Here is a 21,941-nt window from a genome sequence, read left to right as displayed (position 1 = left end):
GTCTAAACTGTTTTGTTAAATATTACGGTGTCTGAGTAATTATATAAATTTTTTTGCGCTTATAAAAAAAAAAAAAAAAAGTCAAATTACCTAAAAATACAGGTATATGGTGGACTTAGATCATGGGACATCACATCCTTTTCCAAAATATTAAACAACCACATTTATTCTTCCATGCCCTTCCTATAAAAAAATGACAGCACCATCATCAAACATCTGCCTCATTTCAGCTTATTTCACTGCAACATTTAGCCTTGTGAGCTATTTAGGTTTTACAATTCCTTTTTAAAATATATATATATATAAAAAGGATATCAACTACCAACTGAGCTTTATTGGTTTGTTGATAATCATTACACAGGTACATCTATACAAATAAAAAAAAAAAAAAAAGCACACTTGCACTGTTGCCTAAACCTCGTGTGAATATTGCTACTGCTGGTATGCATTGGACATCTCGAATAAATGTACAGTCTGTCTACTAGTATTTTAAACCAATTAGGTTTTTTGTTTTTTTACATTGACATACCTCACTAGCTTGGCTAAGAAAACAACCCCCCCCCCACCCCATCTATAAAATGTACCATTATACAGTGGATACAGAGATTGCAAACCCATTTTCACAGCAGCTATACAAATTTATTGCAATGCTATCACAGAACTAACTTGGACACAACCAACACAGAAGATACATAATTTGATAGGGAGAGCTTCACTACAAGGAATTTTTGATTTATTGATCCAATTTTGTATTAAAACTGCATGAGTACAAGAGTTAACATGAAGACAAAGCTTGCAAACATTCTAAAACACTGTTCTTCATTATAAACAATAAAACAATGAGTGACTGTGTCCATCCCTGCCCCAGCACAGATTACATACAATGTCCCTTTAAAGCATACGGAATGTAATCCACAGTCAAAATTTCAGTTGTCGACCAAGATTCTGCGACCATGTTTGCTTGTTGACACTGTAAACCCATCGTGCAGCCTCTCTTCCTTCACATTTAAAATAACTTGGAAATGAAAACCAACCATTGACAAGTTACAATGACCCCCGCTGCCATTTCAGAGGAGGAAAAAATTTTCGGATGTGATGAAATTCCCTCGTCCTCAAATTGACAATTTTTTTTTTTTGTCTTTTGTTTAAAAAAAAAAAAAAGGGGGGGGGGGTGGGGAAGAAAGGTGTTTTCTACAATCAAACTACTAAAAACCTGTATTTAGAAAATAGTTGATAAAAATATTCCCCTGAATTGTACAAGAATAGAGGTACAGGGAGCATTGGTAAGGATGTAGTTTGAGAGATGTTATTCTGCCTCCTCATCTTTTTCCTCTGCTGCATCCGTGGCTGGTGCCTGCAAAACACACACACACACACACACACACACACACACACACACACACACACACACACACACACACACACCACACACACACACCACACACACACACACACACACACACACACACAGACAGACAGACAGACACAGACAGACAGACAGACAGACACACACACACACACACACACACACACACACACAACACACACACACAGCGATTATCTTCATGTTTCAAGATTGTGCATGGTGACAAAACACTGACTGACCTCTTCCTCAGCTTTGGCTTCACCATTCTCAGCAGGGGCATCCTCGGCCTTCTCCTCAGGCTTGGCCTTCTCCACCTCTTTGCCTTTCTTCGGCTTAGCGGGGGCCTTCTGCAAGAACACATTGCGGAGATTCATTGAGAAGCAATTAAGTACACCTGTTATCTTTTGGTGCGAACTGATGTTTGCTGGTCTGGCGGTGTTCGGTTAAATATGAACAGCTCTCACATAGTGACACGACTCAATTTATTACACATATTCAAGGAGGATTTGTTCTCTGCTTTTGCTAAGAAAACAGTCTACAACAGTGATTTGATAAATACGGCAGCATTGCATTTAAACAACTTTGTTGATAAAACTTATTAAAAATGTATTTTGTATTCAACTTCTACATGAAATCCACTTTAATGTAGTCATGATTCAAGCATTGTTTTTAATTATATTCAACCACAATGTTAATTTTTAAACTAGGAATAATGTTACAGTGCTTTACAATACCCAAATGTACTTTACAAGAATACAACCTGTCATGTTTTGGATGAACTGGATCGACAACACGAATATGGTATACGGTTCACAATGGTGGAACCAAAATAATTTTTTTTATAATACAATTTTTTATCAGCATCCATATTTCGCCATTAGCAGGTTCATACCTTTCTTCAAAACGATAGTGATAGCAGTTCCCCATACTTTGTTAACCCTGTCATCCAAAGTGTCAAAATTCAAAAGGTCCTTCAAGCACTCATTATTTTTGCCACGTTATTCGACAACACAAACAAGCCACAGCCATTGGCTAAGAATAAGTTTCTTGTGATAAACTGAGAACCACAGCAACATACAGTACATCCGTTGACGTTAGTTACCTTTGGCTTGGGTTTGGGCTCTGCTTTTGCAGCTGTTGGCCTCTGTAAAGTTGAATGAATTCTATTTAATATGGAAAGCGGAGGGGAAAGCAACGAAATGCATTGCTTATCGTGTACTTACATCGCTCAATCTGATGGATCTCCTCTTGGGCTTCAAAGTGAGGGAAACAAATTTACGTTTCATGGCAAGTTATGTTTATGTTGTGTGATTTTACTGACCCCTAGTGGGTGAGGGCTATTTCCAGGTGTAAGATGAATTAAAACCAGATTGTGCCTTAAAATAAATAAATAAATAAATCTGTTACTTGTACTTACCACTGTTTCAGCTGCATCTGAATCTTCCTGAAATATCAAAAATATTTGTCACCAAAGCACATGGAACTCCAATTTACCAATTAAAATCACTGTCAATATTACACTGTACTTCTCATTTTGCATAAATCACTCTTCAGTGAGGATTTGTTAAAACTTACCACCTAATAACATGCAACATCATTTTTATACCTTCCTACTTAGATTAGACTGAAATCGTTTTTAATTTCTCCGCAATTCTGCCCTTGTATTTTGTTTTAGTCATGCAAGTGTAAATGTATGAATATCTAGCTATATAGCTAATAAATGCTGTACAATGAATTCACAAGTACTGAAAAACTTCATTTTCAGTTGCACATGATTCAAATGTGGTTAACTACAGATGCTTTGCAATCTATTTACGTTTGAAATAAATTTAACAGGACTTTTTTTTTTTTAACGTTGTGGTGATACATCTTTAAGGGGGCGTGTCCTGGGGGGCTTAAGCGCTATTAAATATCCGTCCACGGTTTTCTATGCACATTTGCTGACAATCATTGCGATATTTTAGCTTGTTTTGGGGAAATACGGCAGCTATTAAGCGTGCCCTCATTGAAGAGGACATGGACGGCTTTTTACGCTCAAATGTGAAGCCAATAATTGAGACAAAATGGAAGCGCCGTGGCAGCTAAAGTAGGGAAGGAGAAGGCGGACCGCTCCTCCTCCTCGTCGCCGCCGCCGCCGCCATATCCTTTCATTAATAATAAATGGGGAGGCCGAGATGTTGGGGAGGGTGGGGGAGCGAAAGCTTGAGCAGGGAAGCGAGCGTTCCCGCCATGAATTTGAAAAGCTCCTCGGTGTGCTCGCGGTCTCGGCGACAAGAGCGGCGCTGTGCTGACGGACTGAGGGAGGCTCGCCATTACATAACCCCGACGTCCGAACAGCTGCGGCTAATGGCGGCCGCTGGCTAAAATGCCGACTACAGCCTTTATATAAAACCAAACATCGGATATAAATGACGTCGTCGTAACACTAAATATCCGACTTCGGCGGAATTTCAGCTATTTTTTTTTAAGCCTTCTAATACCGGCCAAAGTGAAAGCAAACTATCCTGCGTGTCCGCTGATTTGAGACGATCAATATGCCGCCAACTTTCTCCGCTGAAAAATAAGCTGTCGACTGAGGAAACGACAAACACTGAAAATGTTTATGTAAAAAAAAAAAATAAACAAAAAGGAGTCAAATTTCGATCATGCGTTGTGCGGCAAAAGCAACAATCACCTCTCCTCGGAACTAAAATCAGGACGGTCCGTACAAACTCGAGTCGCGGCTGCAAGCGCGACATTTTGACATCTGCCAGCAGCAAACAAATTCAGTGGCAACTCGCGCTCTAACGATCCAACGTATACAGGCAGGAGGTCAGAAATACTGCGTGCAAGGAATAGCGCAGTTTACTCACTTTGCTCCTTCTCGGCATGGTAGATTTGCGAGGGGTGTTTGTGGAAAAGGGAGGGAAAAAAAAACTGAATACGGGAGCAAAATATAGCGTAGTCGTATACTCCGCTTAAAGCTGTACTCGTACAGTCTATCTAACGCAGGGCAGCCAGATGAGAATGTTCCATTGGAAGGAAACTAGCTCAAACCGGATTGGATTCTCCCCCTCCCCTCCTTATTCAAATCTTCGAGTTCCAGCGTGCGATTGATGAGGAAATGACCCGCCCCCGCCCTCTGACGATTGGCCATGGCGGTGGTCAGCGACTCCATTTCAAATCTCCGCTATTTTCTGGGTGGCTTAGCGAAGACGTCAATCAAGTGCTTCGACGAGGCGCTCGTCTTTCTGGACAGCCATCTGCTGTCGCTGGAGGGATGGGGGGGGGGGGCTGAAAATGTCGCGAAGTCTCCTCTCAACATTGACGTATTGTCTTGCAAGTAGTTTGGAATGTTAAGGGTAGCATGTTTGAGATATTTAGATTATTGTGACGATATCGCCGTGTGCAGTGGTTGCGGATTGAGGCACGGGTGTGTAGTTTCGCAGCCAAGTCTTTTGTATTAAGCTTGGGAAAATGGCGACAGGATAATTGTGCTCTTGTGCGACACCATCGCGGTGGACTGAGTGACCGCTTCCTCGTTGAGCAGCGCAAACAGCAAACATGACTTTACTGGCGGTGCGAACTGCATTCATTAAATCAGATTTGACTTCGCCCTGAGGGTCTATAATCTGAAACGTGATGAATCACACCCCCCAGGTTTGATATGATCTTTTAAAATAATTCCCCACCGGTAGTGATCCAAGTTGGATGACCTCGGGGACTTTTGGTATATCTTGGTGTGAATGGGGGAAGACAATTAATTCGCTATATCGTCACATTTCAGTTGCATTGGAGAGCGCACGTAACAATTTGTTAGGTTTTTTTTTTTTTTGCATTCTAACAGTCTATGTCACATTTTACAGTCAGCAAATTTCATTACCGTTCACAATTCTTTATTTTAAAAAAGATGGATTTGGGACATAATTTGAATGAGTAATTAATCATCATCAGTGAGTGCACCATAAATACTGAAAACAAATATTATTAAGTGGAGACTACTGTACCTCTTGAATTCTCAAATAAAAGATAATAATATTTATTGTCACGCCAACTGGACCAAAGGTGCGTTGACCCTTAGAAATGTATCTGTCAGACTTGTAGTATATGACAATTCACAAATTTCTTTTCAGACACCATGTACGAGAATCAAAACCTGCCATTGACTAAGATGCAATTTGGACGCTTATCAGATAAACCTTTAACTTATTATCAGCGGTGCTGTTTGTCCACTACACCCCACCAGATAGGGTTAAGTTGGCGATTGTTGACGTATATGAAGGAGGAACTCGAGGTTGGTGGTGGACTGCACGTAAGTCTCAGATAACAGCGCTGGTGTTGTGGTGCGTGACAGCCGCCCTCGGTCACAGCTGGAGCCATTTGGTGTCCTTTCCCGCTTTTCCCCGTATGAAGTCAGCAGGCGTGCGAAAACAGGCCGCAGCTGAAGCTCAAGCGAGGTTTTCTGACCTCTTAGTTACAAGTATTAGGGACACTTGCAAAATAGAATGTTTTTCCATTTATTCCATTAGGACAGCACAGCGGATTGGGTTAGCAAATCTTCACGATTCTAAGGTTCTGCATTTGAATCCCTGCATGGAGTTTGACTGTTTTCTCTCCTAGTACTGCGGCTTCCCCCCACGTTCGGAAACATGCGTGCAGTGTTGCACTACGTGGGTATGCTACTTGGAAAAGACGTGTTAATTGAAGACTTGAAATTGCCTGTAGGTGTGAATGTGAGTGCAAATGGTTGTTGACACTGTATGTGCCCTGCGATTGGATGGGGACCAATGGAGGCTGTCTCTGAAGATAGCTGGGATGGGCTCCAGCACACCTGTGAGCCTTATGACGATATGTGGTACAGAAAATGGATGGGTGGATACATAAATACGGTCACGGTATTATGCGCCTCTAACTCAAAATACAATAAATCACCACGCCTGAGCGGCAAAAAAATGTCCAAGAATTAAGACGTGATTTACACGGTGTCAATCATTTGTCTCAAATATATAATTTTCTAGGCCCCTTGCAGAGACGTGTCCTTTCAAATAAAATTCCCCCCACCTTGTGGCTACAAGAAACCGCCACACCTGAGGAAAAAAAAAAACAAATCAGAGATTGAGGTGTGACTTACAAGGTGTCAATCATTTATCGTGCAAATCCATCCATCCATTTTCTTAGCTGCTTATCCTCAGAAGGGTCGCGGGGAGAGCTGGAACCTATCCCAGCTGTCAAGGGGCAGGAGGCAGAGTATACCCTGAACTGGTTGCCAGCCAATTGCAGGGCACATCGAGACAAACAGCCGCAATCACAGTCACACCTAGGGGCGATTTAGAGTGTCCAATTAGTGTTGCATGTTTTTTGGGATGTGGGAGGAAACCCACGAAGGCAACGGGGAGAACATGAAAACTCCACACTGGCGGGTCCGGGATTGAACCCGGTACCTCAAGAACTGTGAGGCCACCGCTTTCCAGCCGATCCATTCTGCCGTTTGTCGTGCAAATATATACAGCAATTTTCTCCGAGCCTTGCAGACGTGGGTCCTTTGACTCAACACTCCGCCAATTTTACGGCGTACCGCTGATTGTAAGGCATCTCCCTTAATTGAGCCAAATGGGGTGTAAAACAAATCAAAGCAATTTGATGTCAATCAATGTTAAAACATGGATAAATAAACATCGTGTTGTTCAATAGGTCTTCTAACAAAGATATTTGTGAATGGAACAGCTTGATGTTGGGGAAAGATCCCCCCCCCCCTCTCTCTCTCTCTCTCCCGCCCCCGTTTTACAACACTAAGTGGATTTCTCCCGTAAGGTGAATGGTGACCTTCCCATATGGGGCAACAGATAATGCCAGATTATACGAGTATGGATGAGGGGCTCCAGAGTTCATGAGCTCAGATGGGCATGAAGGCTCTTCAGAGCCGATATTGGATCACCGCATTAAGTTACTTGGTGTGAACCATTTCTTGGTGTGATTAAATGTTCCAGTTGACTGAAAATTATTTATTTATTCTTTATTACAAATACAGTATATTTTCTACTCTCGAATTTTCTATAGTTTTCTTCACACCTGTGTGAATATTTTCATTGGTAAAATTTTAAAAATTGGCGGTTTAATCAGATGTATCAAGCAATGCAAAAATATAGCATATGCAGTTAAGCCAAGATTTGTCTGCGGCCACTCAGCAATCACAGGTGGCCATGACCTGCCCGTAGCAGAGCAATTCACATGCAATAGAGCGTAGACTCTTTTCCCCCAGCGGCAACACACCCTAATAAGCTCTGTAACAATAAATCTTAGTCGGCTTTAACCATTGATTAACTGACAGCTGACACAACCAAAAATAATCCCACATTAAAGTGAGCTCCAAAGGCTTGCCTTTTTGGGAACAATTTAATCGTGACCCGTCTTGTCTTGGACAAGGGGGCCAATTAGCTGGAACGAATAGCGGACAATGGGATGAAACAATAGGGTCTCCCGACTCCTCGAGGAAGTCAAGCAAGGTGTTATGAGTGATGACTGATATCTGACGTGCTCGCTTTGATGCCAAGATTGCCACCATTCTGTGACCATATGTAATGAGATCAGGGGAATGCTCTAAATCTGACTGACCCTCCCCCATCATCCTTCCCTTGTCTTCAAGGTTCTCAGCTTGCCACAATAGTCACTGTTTCTGGACACGTTCCAGCTCACAATGTACTTTCGCCCTCATAAAACGATGAATGATACCCAGTGAAGCCACTAAAAAGACATTTGAAACATATATGGTCTCAAAATTATTTGTGACGTGGTTCGAAAAACATTCTGTGCAAAATTTGAATCAGTTTCACATTATTCAACATTTCTACATGTAAATATTGATGCAAAAAATAAACAAGAAAACAATCCATGAATAATATCAAAATATTGACCCAGTTTGGCTTTCATTGAGTTGAAATCAAATATGCAAAAAAACATTTCCACGTGTTTACAAAATATTGTGCATGTGTTATCAAGGTTGGTTTCAGCACACTATGTAAGAGCGACATCTAGCGGTAACGAGGTAGTACTGCAACGTTTGTGTCGGCCATCGCCCATTTTGAAAGCAATCTCAGAAGCCTAATCACGAGAAGACTTATTAAAATCTCAATTTAAAATCACTCAGATGCACCTCAATAGTTGCGTCGCTGGCCCCGTCAACAAAGTCATCTCGAAACCAGGACAGTCCTGCGTTCCTGCATCGAAGCAATGTTTAACGTGAATTGAACGGCACTTTTCAAACCGATTTCACCGTGCGACCGCGAGTATTCCCAACACAACTTTCTAGTGTGAAACCACTGGAGCTGTATTCCAAAGCTGGAGTGCAAAAAGTGCTCCTTTATGTGGTTGCCAACAGTGAGAGTCATGCCGCAAATCATGGGCTGCAAAAACGAGCTTCTTCTTCTTTTATTTCTGCGTCATTTTGCGTGTTAGAATCTGAGTTGTAAATGCCAGTTTGTACTTCTGATAGTGTTTGGCCAAGTAGAGAAGGCCTTGCTATAATGAGATGAGATGTGTCATTTTTCACACCATTTCCTCCCGTGACAAACTCATTTATCAGTCATTTATGGTGAAATTATAAATCACATTTTTGTACGTTTTACTATTAGATCAGGTGACCCAGTGATTGTAATTGAGGTCGAAGTTATGTTTCTAATATTTTGGTCTCCACACCTGACGTTAAGATTAGAAACACAGTTCTTGTGAAAAATGCAGCAAATAAATAAATAACTTGGTGGATGGTGGACATCTGGTTCGCCCATCTGCCTCACAGTTCTGAGGACCAGGGTCCAAATCCCAGCCCCACCCTCTGTGGTGTTTGCATGTTCTCCCTGTGCCCCGTGCCCGCGCGGGTACTCCGATTTCCTCCCGCAAACCCAAAAAGACGACGTGGTCGGTTGCTCGAAGACTCTGTTACTCATAGGTGTGAGTGTGAATGGTTGTTTCTGTGTGGCCTACGATTCGTCTGGTAACCACTTCAGGGTGTACCCCGCCTCCTGTCTGAAGATACCTGGGATCGGGTCCAACAGGCCCGCGACCCGAGTGAGGAAAAGCATTGCAGAAAATAGATGGAAGGATGTTAAAAAAAATTAGTATTAAAAATGACATGTCTTGCAGTAGGGTTTGGGGCATTGAATTATGCAGTTGTTTCTGAATTTGGGTGTGTTGTGATGAGACTCGGGTTTATTGATGCTTCTTGCCCACTGCAACATTTATCAATTTAATAACATGTCATCAACTTTTAAACACGGTTGCTCTCTGCTCTGCTCCTCTCTAACAGATCGTTATTTAAAATTCGGCACTTCAACGTTGCATAAAACGGACTCATAGTATAGAGTTCGGCTCTTGGGACCCCCCGTGACCTCACCTATCTCATCTGGAAATGCCGTCCTCACGCCCACAGTACGACGGCAGCAAAGGACTATGGTTGTCAACAGCGACGACAGCAAAATAAAGGGCGGGTATCAATGGCCAGTGGACCTTGTTCCCAGCAGGAGATTTGCGGCTGCGTGCTCACCTGCTGGTGTTTCAGGAAGTGAAGCTCAAGTCGATGATGCACTCCAGTGGGACTGCTCACAAGGTAAGTGCTCATTGGAGACACAGAGGTGCAGCCAAACTCAAAATGAGGACATTTTATCGAAAATGTAATTTGTATATGTTGAGTGGGGTATACGTTTCTTTAACAATATTTCTTTCTGTACTTACACACATTTACATTGAGCAGGAAAACAGGTATGTATGGATGTAAATATGTAAAGTACACTGTCGTTGGAGATGTTAATAAAAAAAAACTTGTCTTCATTTTGATTGACCTTAACATTTTGAAAATTGATCATATCCATTAGACATTAGGGAACAATATCATTCTACATTGAAATACAGCCTATAATTATATATGATGAACCTCACAATTACCAGATATCTTGAGAATTCTGATCAATGCAACATTTACAACATATTTACAACCCATTTCAAGTTCAAATATACTCATTCAACAAATGCAAATGATATTAACCCATAATTGGACGAGTTTTGAACAATTTGGTGCATACAACTGTGCTTCATTCTTTGCAGCACCACAGAAATCATTTATGTAACCCATATATTATGTGTATATAATTAATTGTCACTGAAACAGACACAACAACACAAAACAAAGCACGTTGCCCTTAATATCCATTTCAGAGTTTCTCTCAAAATTACAACAATAAAAACAAGGGTAGTTTTTTTTTAAATATCAGCCTTAATGAAAAATATTTTATAATTAAAGGACAATGTTATTGTTTGAATAATTCACATAATTTCTATTGTCATCTTTCAGGTTGAATAGAAAAATGGACATTGATTCGTGGGTCTGGCTAATGCTATGTGCAACTGGAGGTCAGTATATGAAGTTTGATTAAAGAAAATTATCTGTTACTTTTTGTGAACTTTTAAAGCAGTGTGGTAACCGTTTTGGATCCAGGGGTTAATGAAAATCTATGGATGGCAGAACAAACACAAAAATACCATCCATCCATCCATCCATCCATCCACCATCCATCCATCCATCCATCCGTCCGTCCGTCCGTCGTCCGTCCGTCCGTCCGTCCGTCCCTCCGTCCGTCCATCCATCCATCCATCCATCCATCCTCCATCCATCCATCCATCCATCCATCCATCCATCCATCCATCCATCCATCCATCCATCCATCCATCAGTATGGTGGTTATCCTGGATTTGTCCTCAGGGCAAAGACCAATCTAATACCCAAAGTATTGCTTCAGTGCAATTTTGGTGACAAGGAACCATGTTGTAGTAAATTGCAGAGCTTCATTTAGTGCTTTGCCGCAAACAAGGGTCTTCTCTGGAATCAAAAAAAGAATATCCTCAATTACTTGTGAATTTTCATTTTTCAAAGATGGCCTTGGTCCCTCTACCCTGCGACTAAGAAACAGAGTAGTGCGTTTATTGACCTTAGTCGGTCAAATAAAGCAAAGCTGTGGGTCGGATCTGGCCCCCAGGCCTTGAGTTTGAGACTGGTGGTTTACAGCTAATAATCATTAGATTTTTCAATATTAATTAATCATATCCGTCTGTACCGCTCAAGCCTCGAGTACACTTCATGACTGAAAATACACCTGATCAAACAGGTTTCTGGACCACTTTTATACAGAGCTGTTAATGTGTTCAAGAAAGATAACATGAGAAAGAGTTTGCCCATTCCAGAGATGAGAATTGTTTGCGAATCGGGGGTCACTTTGAGTACTTCTGAAGTACAGTCGTACTTGAATAATTTCGTCTGCTCATTCTTATGGCATCACAGTAGGATTAAACTACCCGAATGAACAAAAAAGCTTTCCTTCAATCCATATTACGGATTATTCAATACAAACTGAGTCGTTTTTTTTTTTATATTGTATTTACATAACTTAAGCCACCGTGTCATGAAACATTTTCAACAGTGCGGCCATGCATTCCTTTTGATTGTCCTGAATGACAGAAAGTTCAACGTTTGCCAAATATCTGCCACGCTTTCTCTCTTTAGAGGTGACGACAACCTCAAGCGTGTGTTTTCAAATCCAGATTAAAAACTCTTCTTTTTTTCTCATACATTTTAGAGTACTTCCACTTTTCGGGGATAGTTCTTGGACTAAAAGCTGTTTTAATTGTATTTTTTCAAATGTTTTTATTTCTGTATCTTTAATCATGTCAAGCGCATTGAGTTGCTTTGTGTATACAAATACATTTTCTTTGCTTTGCATTGACCTCTCTTTTTTCACACATTTCCAATGGGAGACCGGTCTGGACTGCAGGCAGGACAGTCTAGTAGCCGCACTCTTTTATTTTTATCGAAGCCACATTGTTGTAACACTTGTAGAATGTGATTTGGGAATGTCTTTCTGAAATAAGCAGGGGCTTCCATGGAAAAGCCGTTTGGAGGGCAGCATATGTTTCAGCAAAAACCGTGTGCACCTTTCACTGTTATTGGTGCCTTCACAGATGATTGGCACTAACACAGTCCCAGACCATCTGTGGGCAATGGAGTATGGTGCTTGAACTGTGCATACATAAAAGTCTGGTTGGTTGTTTTCTTCTTTGGCCCGGCGGACACGATGTCCACAATTTCCATAAACAATGGGAAATGCGGACTAGTTTGATTGCAGGACACTTTCCCACTTTGGGGAGAGAGAAGGTGGCGGCGTTTCTGGGTGTTGTTAATAAATGGCTTTTGCTTTGCTTAAGAGCGTTTTAAGTTGCACTTACGGATGCACTGGAGCGCCAAACTGTATTTAGCAACGTTGGTTTTCTGAAGTATTCCAGAGCCCACGTGGTGATATCCTTTACACATTGATATTGGTTTTTGATACAGTGCCGCCTGTGGGATCAAAGGCTACGGGCAATTCAATGTTGCTTTTCAGCCTTGCTGCTAACATGCAGTGATTTCTCCAGATTCTCTGAAACTTTTGATGATATTATCGACAGTAGGTGATGAAATCTTACATTATTTGCAATTGTACGTTGAGGAATTCAATTTGAACATTAAATTTCTTGTTTTTGTAGTGTATTCAATTAAGTATGGATTGATTATGATTTGCAAATCATAGTATTCTGCTTTTATTAATGTTTAACGCAACGTTAGAATTGGGCTTGTATTCCATACATCCGAGGGATGCTAATGATCCAGTGTAATATTTTGTCCACTGAACTATTGCTCATTTATTGTTGCCCTTTGCCCTGTTGTATCTTCAGTGATCGGACAATTCCAAATGGAGCCTCTTGATTTCACAGTTCTGAAAGGCTCAGATGCACAATTCAACGCCACTGTGCAAGGAAAATGGGAGGTCATGACTTGGAGTGTGCGAGGTTTGCTGGTCCTCACCGTTCCCAGGATTGGTGACATATCCTCGTCCTCGGATCGGTTTTCTGCCTCCTTCTGTTCCGTTGACGACACCAGCTGTGTGGCCTTCACCATCCACAACACTTCCCGGAAGGAGGCTGGGATGGTCGTCTGCACTGTACAGGGAGACTATGGATCGAAGTCAGCAGTGCTACATGTTGAAGGTACATTCTTGAACATCAGCCACCTGTGTATAAGTTCAGATTCACTTTGGGCAGAGTTGTATTTACAGAAAAATGGTACGTACAATAGATGTACGATAGTCTTGAGTATTTTGATGATTTTGTCTTTATAGACCACCTCATTGGAATTGATTAAAAAAAGAACAGCAGGTAGCACAAAACATGCCACATACCATTGAGCAATTATAGCCATTTTATGCCAAATGACTCAATTTTCAGGGGCTCAAAGTGTTTGGACAATTGATGCACAAGGGTGTTGTTGGCCACTTCTTCACTCTTCAAGACATAAATGGATAAAACTTTTTAACAGTTGTTTCCTTGGCACTACCAATATGAAGTCAAAATATTTAATGCAAGTGAAGGAGTACATTTGAAGACTTGAAAATTATCCATTACCGAGGAGTCCAATGTGTTAGCAAGTCAGCAGGCACATTGTTAAAAGGAAACGATACAGATGACTCTAAACCCCCTCCAGTGAAAAAAGCGTGGCACGTTGCAAACTTCATGAAAAGTTTTAAATATATAATGTGCTTTTTGGTTTTTACATGGTCCAAATTACCATTGACATTCAGACACTGGGTCTGAAAAAGCTTCCTGTGTTCTGGAATCAGGTTCTCCAACGCTTACCACATTATGTGTCAAACATGGTGGCGGAGTGCATGGTATGCGGCATGAGTATGTATCATCTAGTCCAGTGTCATCCCTTTCCATGTAATCCTATCTCCTGCATCTTTCTCTCCAACACAAACTGCCTTCATGTCTCCCCTCACTACATCCATCAACCTTCACTTTGGTTTTCCTCAAGTTCTCTTGCCTGGTGCCCTTCTACCTGTAGCCTCACTCTTTCCCCTCCAACCCTCTCATTCATGCACATGTATTGTGTTTTACTTAATGGTCAAGTGTCATCCCTATAAACATTCTAAAATAGATATTGTAATGAAGAATACATATAACATTAGTCACTTCAATGTCCATATGAAAAAATAAATGTGAGCGGAGAGCGCGTCATCCATGCGCAAAGTTGCAGAAGTGTCATTCTACGACATCCAAGTGGTCGCCGTATTGGCTGCATCCTCTGTCCGTGACGTCGCCCGAATATTCGCCAATGAAAACACGCGGTGCACCCTACTATGGCAGACGAACACGCCCCTTCTGACACGGAAGCTCTTTTTGAAAAGGAGAACACCACACAACTGAGTGAATATTACCGGGCCAATATTACACCATTGTTTCGAGCCATATTCAGATGATATGCAATCATGGCCAAACCGCCTCCCTGTCTGATCCACTTCCGCGGCGGAGATGGCTCATTTTTCGGTGCCGAGGTGGCTTATCATGATCCCGAGCCATGCTGCTTTAGGGGGTTGTTCATAGCCGCCGCAGTACACGATGAACAACACCGTCGATTCGGGGCGCATTACTGCATTGTCGTCGCATGTGGCTGAGCGAGTTATTGTCAGCTGCGTTCTTCAGAGCCGCCGGTGTCTACAAGCCCGAAGCGCAGCCTTCGCCGAAGCCATGACCGATGAACGCGGCGCCTCAGCCGGTGTGGCTCATTTTCAGCGCTGTGGTGGCTTATAATGGTTCAAAGGATTGGTAAATCCTAGAAACAAAAAAAAGTTTGCACAAAATAGTTCTGAGTTTGTGAAGTCAACGGCAGTGCTATTTATTTCAACACACCCCTTTCAACAAATTGCCCAATTGCACAGCCTTGAGGATGTGTTTATCATAAATGATAGGTCTTGTTGGTTTTCTGAGACTCTACTGCACCTACTGGTAACTTGTTTGGCGTCACAATAACAAATATAATGAAAATGTGGATTAATGTGGTTAGTCACATTGGACAGCAATTATTTTGAACACTGTTGTACGTTTTTAACCGGTCACAACAGCACATTAAACATAGCCTTTGTTTTAATTTATTTCACTATAAACTGTCAGTGGTTGTATGTCCAAACCATCGAAGTCTGCTCTCTCGAACCTTGTCAGCAAAACATCCAACTTTGGCTGTCCCTCTAATGAGCTCATTTCTAATCCTATCCAACCTGGTCACTCCGAGCGAGAACCTCAACATCTTCATTTCTGCCACCTCCAGTTCTGTTTCCTGTTGTTTCTTCAGTGCCACCGTCTCTAATCCGTACATCATGGCCGGCCTCACCACTGTTTTATAGACTTTGCCCTTCATCCTAGCGGAGACTCTTCTGTCGCATAGAACACCAGACACCTTCCGCCAACTGTTCCACCCCGCTTGGACCCGTTTCTTCACTTCCTGACCACACTCACCATTGCTCTGGATTGTTGACCCCAAGTATTTGAAGACGCCCACCTTCGTTATCACTTCTCCCTGGAGCTTCACTCTTCCTCCTCCGCCCCTCTCATTCATGCACATATATTGTGTTTTACTTCGGCTAATCTTCATTCCACTCCTTTCCAGTGCGTACCTCCATCTTTCTAACTGTTCCTCCGCCTGTTCCCTGCTTTATATATCATCTGCGAACATCAAGTTATACAACTAAAGAACAGATACTGAGACATTCTAACGAATGTTCTTGAACATCCATAAAAATACATATAGCATATTGGTAAATGCCCCATTTTTCTGGAAAAGTGAGTCAGGACTTGAGGACGTTTTGTACTTTGTAACGTCAATGAAGCCATACTGTCTTCAATTCTCTTCTGTTTTCTGTCAATTAGAGAGTGGTACAGTCCAAATCAAAGAAGGTGATTTAAAGGTGGTCCAAGATGAGGAGGTGGAGCTCAACTGTCTGACCTTCGCTTGGTTTCCACACCCTGTGGTCAGCTGGAACCTGAATGGTGGCAGTGTGGATAGCAGCTTTTACAATAGCACTCATGCGGCTCATGGAGATTCCTTCAACTCCTCCAGTGTGCTGAAGTTTCGTGCTGTCAAAAACTCTACGGTGGCATGTTTGGCGATGCTGCAAACACTAACAAACCCACTATCCAGCTCTGTCCACTTAGTAGTTGGTAAGAAATTCTTAAAGAATGTTTAATGATTTAAAACAGTTGGTAGCTCAAGCTCCATTAACCCGTGAGCCTGAACAGAATAAGACATAAGTAAAGAAAATTTATAGATGAAAATTTTCATCTTTTGAATGTTTGTGTATTTCGCAAATACTGTAACTAATATAATGAGGGGTGACTAATTAGTAGTGCAATTAAAGCCCGGGTGTCATCCCTAAAAACATTCTAAAATAGATATTGTCATGAAAAATAAATATAACATTATTCACTTCAATGTCTAAACGAAAAAATAAATGTGAGCGGAGAGCGTGTCATCCATGCGCAAAGTTCCAGAAGTGTCATTCGACGATATCCAAATGGTCGCCATATTGGCTGCGTCCTCCGTCCGTGACGTCACCCGGACATTCGCAAATGAAAACACGCGGCGCACCCTAACTATGGGAGACAAACACGCCCCGTCTGACACGGAAGCTCTTTTCGAAAAGGAGAACACCACACAGCTGACTGAAGTTACCGGGGCAATATTCCATTATTGTTTCGAGCCATATTCAGATGATATGCGATCACGGCCAAACCTCATCCCCGTCCGATCCACTTCCGCGGTGGAGACACGCAGCCTTTGCAGAAGCAGTGACCGCCGAATGTGGCGCCTCAGCCGGTGTGGCTGATTTTCTGGGCGCCACGGTGGCATATAAGGAGGGGGTGGAGCAGAGCCATGCTGTTTTTAGGGGTATGTTCAAAGCCGCTGCAGTACTTGTTGAACACCGTCGAGCCCATTACTGCCTAACTGTTATTTGGAACCCACGAAGCTCTCGTCCTCTGCACCCGTGCAATCCATTTTTCACAACGAACCGGGTCTCTTGCAAACTTATGAAGGCGAAATCCATTCTCCCGAGTGTTCAAGCAATGTCCAGCAATGCAATGAGCCGGCATTTTGGCTAACACGAAAGAACAACGAGCTACCTTCCCGCAGGTAAAACTAGTATGAACAGACGAGTCCACTAGGGGCGCCTCTGTCCTGTACGTCACTTCCTGCTTCTTCTCGAAAACAAATCCCTCGAGAGGATTTTCATGGTGGGAGTTACAAAAAGCTGTATACGTCAAAATCATGTTTTGTTGTGAAAAAACACATGGGACCATATTGGGTGTGTGTTTTTCATTAATAATATACCAAAAATCATTCATTTCATGACACATGACCTTTAAATGCGTTGTGAATTCATAGAGATGGAACCCAGACCCTGGTATATTATAACTAACTTGACGTGCCATAACATGACATGATATGACAAGACAAGACCGAGAGACTGTGGTACATACTGTCGACAAAAGTGAGTATAATCTTCACATTTCCGGAACCATTTTACTGTATGTCCTCAATGGACAATAGAAGCAAAAGTTCGATGTATTTTAGAGTTGTGTAATTTAAATTGCTGGCAACACTAGTAAATAGCCACTTGGTGATGTCCATCCATCCATCCATCCATCCATCCATCCATCCATCCATCCATCCATCCATCCATCCATCCATCCATCCATCCATCCATCCATCCATCCATCCATCAGTTGACAGCTCCGCCCCTCTCTTCACACGAGTGTCCAAGACATCCGCCCGCAAGTCCAATGACATGACCAGAAAGTCGATCATTGAACTGCGACCTAGGGTGTCCTGGTGGGAAGTGCACATTTGGACACCCGTTTGTCTGAACATGATGTTCGGTATGGACAATCCGTGATAAGCACAGAAATCCAGTAACAGAACACCACTCGGGTTCTAATCGGCGGGACCATTCTTCCCAATCACGCCCTCCCAGGTTTCACTGTCATTGCCTACGTGGGCATTGAAGTCCCCCAACAGAATGATGGAGTCCTCTAAGGACTCCTAAAAGGGTGGGTACTGTGAACTGTTGTTTGGTGGATAGGCACAAACAACAGTCAGGACCTGTCCACCCACCCTATCGCGTAGGGAGCCTACATAATGATGTTTGGCATAAGCACAAATTTTCATGCCTGCAGATCTGATAAGACCAGGTACAGTATACTTGTTGAAGTCAGATCTGTCCACCATGTGCGAAATCACCATCATGCTGCTAAGGAGTGGCAAAATTATTGTATCTTGTCAAGTCAAGTGTGGTGATGGCTGCGTCACGGTCTCGGGGTGTTGAAAAAGTGGAGCGATGGTTCATTGAGGAAAACAGATCTGGGTGTTCTCCCTTTGGAAACTGGTCTCCATGGTATTTTTAAATGTAGGAACAGTTCTGTTGAATGGGATACCCAAGTGCTATGAAGGCACTTACACCAAATACAGAAACTTTGGCCATGTTCACTTTGAGGAGTAGGCACACAGTTATCTTGCCATATAGACATTCTTGGCTGCCTGTTAGGGTATTTTCAGAGGACCGTGTATCTGTTTTGCGATAAAAGCTGAGTGCTCAGTGGCATAATTTAATTTCTACAACATTTTTCTTTGAGGAAAAAAACAATGCAGAGACGACAGAATTTGGTGACACAGCACATTTGTGAGTGACTTTGTATTTTGGGTAATAGTATGTGCTAAAACAACAACTGTTTCTTTCTGTATAAAATCTTCACCTCATAGCTGTTAGTCCTTTTTAGACTTAATTTTGACGTTAATTTCAACAGTGCCCAGGCCTCCAGACTGGACCATCCTGATAGCTGTAGTTTGCTCCTTTGGAGGGTTTGCTCTGGTTGTGTTACTCATCTATGGGCTAATCTTTTGCTACAAACGGAGGAAAGAAAAAGGTATTCCAATAAAGCTTTTCAAGAGATAACCATCGTAGAAATCTGACAGCTTCTTTGCTTATTAGTTGCTCATAATACTGTCTTTGCCTGGGAATATTTAAAAAATATTTCTCACCTCATCTGTCTCATTTCAGAACCCAACTACCATGATGAAATGACGTAAGAAGCCACTCTACTTAACTGTACAACATTTGAATTACTCACAATATATGCTGCAGCTATTGAAATAGAAATCTTAATGGGCCACGACAATTTTATGTATTTATTGATTTTTACAAATCACAACAACAAAAATACAGACAAATAAAATCTTACTTGACATTTAAAAAACCGAGAAGGGCATTTGCCTAATTTTGGCTGTCATTTCTGTCCGTGTATTGTTTTTTATAGTGCAAAAGTCTTTTTAACAGTTCAGGGGCCATGAACAAAAATTGAGAGCCATTGTTTTAAACAGTTGCTTCCTACAATTAATAATTAACAATTAACATAGTGAGATATCTTATTTGTGTTCCTAGTAAAAGAGTGAGGACACAGAGCCAGTTGAGTGGACTGAGACCACCTGGACAGAAACAAGGTCGAGTCAATGCAGATTACGTGACAGATGGTCAAACAAGTAAGCCTGGGGAGTACACAACAACTCACCCAAACTTTCTCCAAGCACGATTGCTATGTGTATCATCATCAAATACCATCTACTGTAACTTTCAAATGTCAATGGTTGGCTTTATCATTTTGTGACCCGGCTCAGTCACGCCTACATCCCCCTCGCCCCTCTCTATTTCAGCTATTGCTCCAAATGACCTGACAGACAGTAGTTATTGCCAACCAACTCGCTCAAGTTTTTTTGAGGTAGGTAGTTTTTTTTTTTTTTTGCGATACAGCTGACAGAGAAAAGTGCTTGCGTACAGGGGTGGGATGGTCATGGCAGACCATCAACTCGATCACGAGGTCCAATTTAGAGCTTTTGAACCGCAGCAGCTTTAATGTCCGTGGCACCGAGCAACACAGCCAAAACTGACTCAGCTGTTGCGCAGTGTGCTGGGTTTAGCCACCAGTTTTCATGAGCAGCCAAACGTCGGACAATAGTTTTGCTGCGATTCAAAATTTCACCATCAGCAATGTGAAATTTGACAATGTGACTTTGGTTTTTCCAGATGCCTGATCCTGTTAATTCTCACCATGACTCCCAGATTTCCCACATCTACGCAAATGAAGGCTTGAGAAAACATCGACATGCCACTACTGTATAAGAAGACATCAGACCTCTCACCCATGAGACATTAAAAAAAAGGTTGAGGCTGTTGAAAGCGGAGCTTTCGGGAGGCTTTTACAATACTCTCACTTATATACTGTATGTATTTGTAAAGTCAAAATTACAGTAGTTTTGTATTTACTTTTGAAATAATATTATTTGAATAAAAGGAAATATTATTATTTATAAAGATGAACTGTATCTTGCATTGGATCTTAATGATAGTGATGAGAGGTGCCAAAAACCATTTTGCGATACGATATGAATTCAAATAGAGGTTGGTATTGAGATACAGCTATTGATATTTATAAATAACACTAATTGGCACAGTGGATCAACTGGAAAGCGTTGGCCTCACAGTTCTGAGGACCCCAGTTCAATAGCGGCGCTCCTGGTGTGGAGTTTGTATGTTCTCCCTGTGCCTGGTGTTCTTCTCCGGGCACTCCGTTTTCCTCCCACATCCCAAAAACATGCAAAACTAATTGGACCCTTTAAATTGCCCCTAGGTGTGATTGTGAGTGTGGCTGGTTGTGTCCATGTGCTCTGCGATTGGCTGGCAACCATTTCAGGGTGTACCCTGCCTCCTGCCTATTGACAGCTGGGATTAGCGCTTTCACTCTCTGCGACACTTGTGAGGATAAGTGGCAAAGAAAATGGATGGATGGATGGATGTCCGCTAAAGGAAGATTGACAACAGGCCTCACATTTTAAAGTGTCATCTAATCTGGCAAAAATAAAAGCCTCATGTTATAGGAATAATATCACAGAGACATAACGTGGGGACGCTACTTGTTGACAAATACAATTCTAAAAAAACAAGAGCACAGACTGTGGCTGCACCACTAACGAAGGACTCCCAATTTTTCCCATTTCATTCACGGGGACACAGAGTCAGTTGATTGAACTGAGACCACCTGGACTGGAATGAGGTCAATGCAGGATATGTAACAGATGGTCAAATAAGTTAGACTGCGTGAGAAGTACACAACAGCTCACTCACGTGTCTCACAAACGATTTTATTTCCAATGACAAGAAGAATTTGTCCTTGCAAAAGGATTGAATCAAACCTTACTTCACTCTACTGAACCTTATGATAAAAAGATCAATCAAGAGTAAAACTTTAACCGATTTGAAAGCGACTTCCGCAGATGCACGCAGACAACATTCGACGTTGACAGAATTATCTGTGAGGCAAACCCGGAATCTACCACCGTGATGCACATGTCCCACTGGTTCAAATCCCAGCCCTGCTTGTGTGGAGTTTGCGTATTCTCCACATGTCTGTGTGGGTTTTCTCTGGAGGTCATCTTACATGACCGCCTTTCTGGTCAACTTGCCAGTTTTAGTCAAGCACGTTATTGATGCGTGGCTCCACAGTGTGGAGCTGGAGACTCACTTTTTACTCTCCTGGATATACGTGGGGAGCTGGATGGGTGGGAGGGAGGTGGGGGGGTGGGGGGGGGGGGGAGATAGAAGGTAGCGAGACATCCTCCATAAAAGCCAACATCCCTGTGAGA

General features: G+C 42.1%; 2 protein-coding genes across 16 annotated transcripts; one reads left to right on the top strand and one right to left on the bottom strand.

The window, feature by feature from the left end:
- Positions 1-716: 716 nt before the first annotated feature.
- Positions 717-4,398, bottom strand: hmgn1b (high mobility group nucleosome binding domain 1b). Its single transcript, XM_061803820.1, has 6 exons — positions 4,219-4,398; positions 2,784-2,810; positions 2,590-2,619; positions 2,469-2,510; positions 1,606-1,713; positions 717-1,354 (listed from the first exon to the last, which is right to left on the bottom strand). The coding sequence occupies exons 1-6, from the start codon at positions 4,234-4,236 to the stop codon at positions 1,307-1,309; spliced, it is 273 nt and encodes a 90-aa protein (XP_061659804.1). The 5' UTR covers positions 4,237-4,398; the 3' UTR covers positions 717-1,306.
- On the top strand, positions 2,832-20,527 carry igsf5a (immunoglobulin superfamily, member 5a). 15 transcript variants are annotated; one of them, XM_061803816.1, is made up of 13 exons: positions 2,832-3,452; positions 5,592-5,657; positions 5,875-5,892; positions 5,966-6,019; positions 9,645-9,944; positions 10,686-10,744; positions 13,097-13,408; positions 16,121-16,411; positions 19,052-19,171; positions 19,306-19,330; positions 19,687-19,784; positions 19,956-20,020; positions 20,326-20,527. In XM_061803816.1, the coding sequence occupies exons 6-13, from the start codon at positions 10,699-10,701 to the stop codon at positions 20,419-20,421; spliced, it is 1,053 nt and encodes a 350-aa protein (XP_061659800.1). In that variant the 5' UTR covers positions 2,832-3,452; positions 5,592-5,657; positions 5,875-5,892; positions 5,966-6,019; positions 9,645-9,944; positions 10,686-10,698; the 3' UTR covers positions 20,422-20,527. The 15 variants fall into 15 exon arrangements, with proteins under 15 accessions (XP_061659800.1, XP_061659801.1, XP_061659799.1 ...); XM_061803811.1 differs by lacking the exon at positions 2,832-3,452 and having other exon boundaries at positions 4,556-5,657; XM_061803817.1 differs by lacking the exons at positions 5,592-5,657; positions 5,875-5,892.
- The last annotated feature ends 1,414 nt before the right edge of the window (positions 20,528-21,941 follow it).

This window comes from Syngnathoides biaculeatus, chromosome 18 (assembly GCF_019802595.1).
Source record: "Syngnathoides biaculeatus isolate LvHL_M chromosome 18, ASM1980259v1, whole genome shotgun sequence".
In the NCBI taxonomy this organism is placed as follows: domain Eukaryota; kingdom Metazoa; phylum Chordata; class Actinopteri; order Syngnathiformes; family Syngnathidae; genus Syngnathoides; species Syngnathoides biaculeatus.
The sequence above is the reverse complement of the archived record's forward strand: the minus strand, read 5'-3'. Positions and strand labels throughout refer to the sequence as shown.

Coding starts and splice junctions, on each gene's coding strand:
- hmgn1b (XM_061803820.1), bottom strand. Junction 1,714..2,468: donor AGCCCAAACCCAAGCCAAAG/GTAACTAACGTC, acceptor GTGTTCTTGCAG/AAGGCCCCCGCTAAGCCGAA. Junction 1,355..1,605: donor AAGCCAAAGCTGAGGAAGAG/GTCAGTCAGTGT, acceptor TGTGTTTTGCAG/GCACCAGCCACGGATGCAGC.
- igsf5a (XM_061803817.1), top strand. CDS start 10,699: ATGGACATTGATTCGTGGGTCTGGCTAATGCTATGTGCAACTGGAG. Junction 10,745..13,096: donor AATGCTATGTGCAACTGGAG/GTCAGTATATGA, acceptor TTGTATCTTCAG/TGATCGGACAATTCCAAATG. Junction 19,785..19,955: donor CGTGACAGATGGTCAAACAA/GTAAGCCTGGGG, acceptor TCTCTATTTCAG/CTATTGCTCCAAATGACCTG.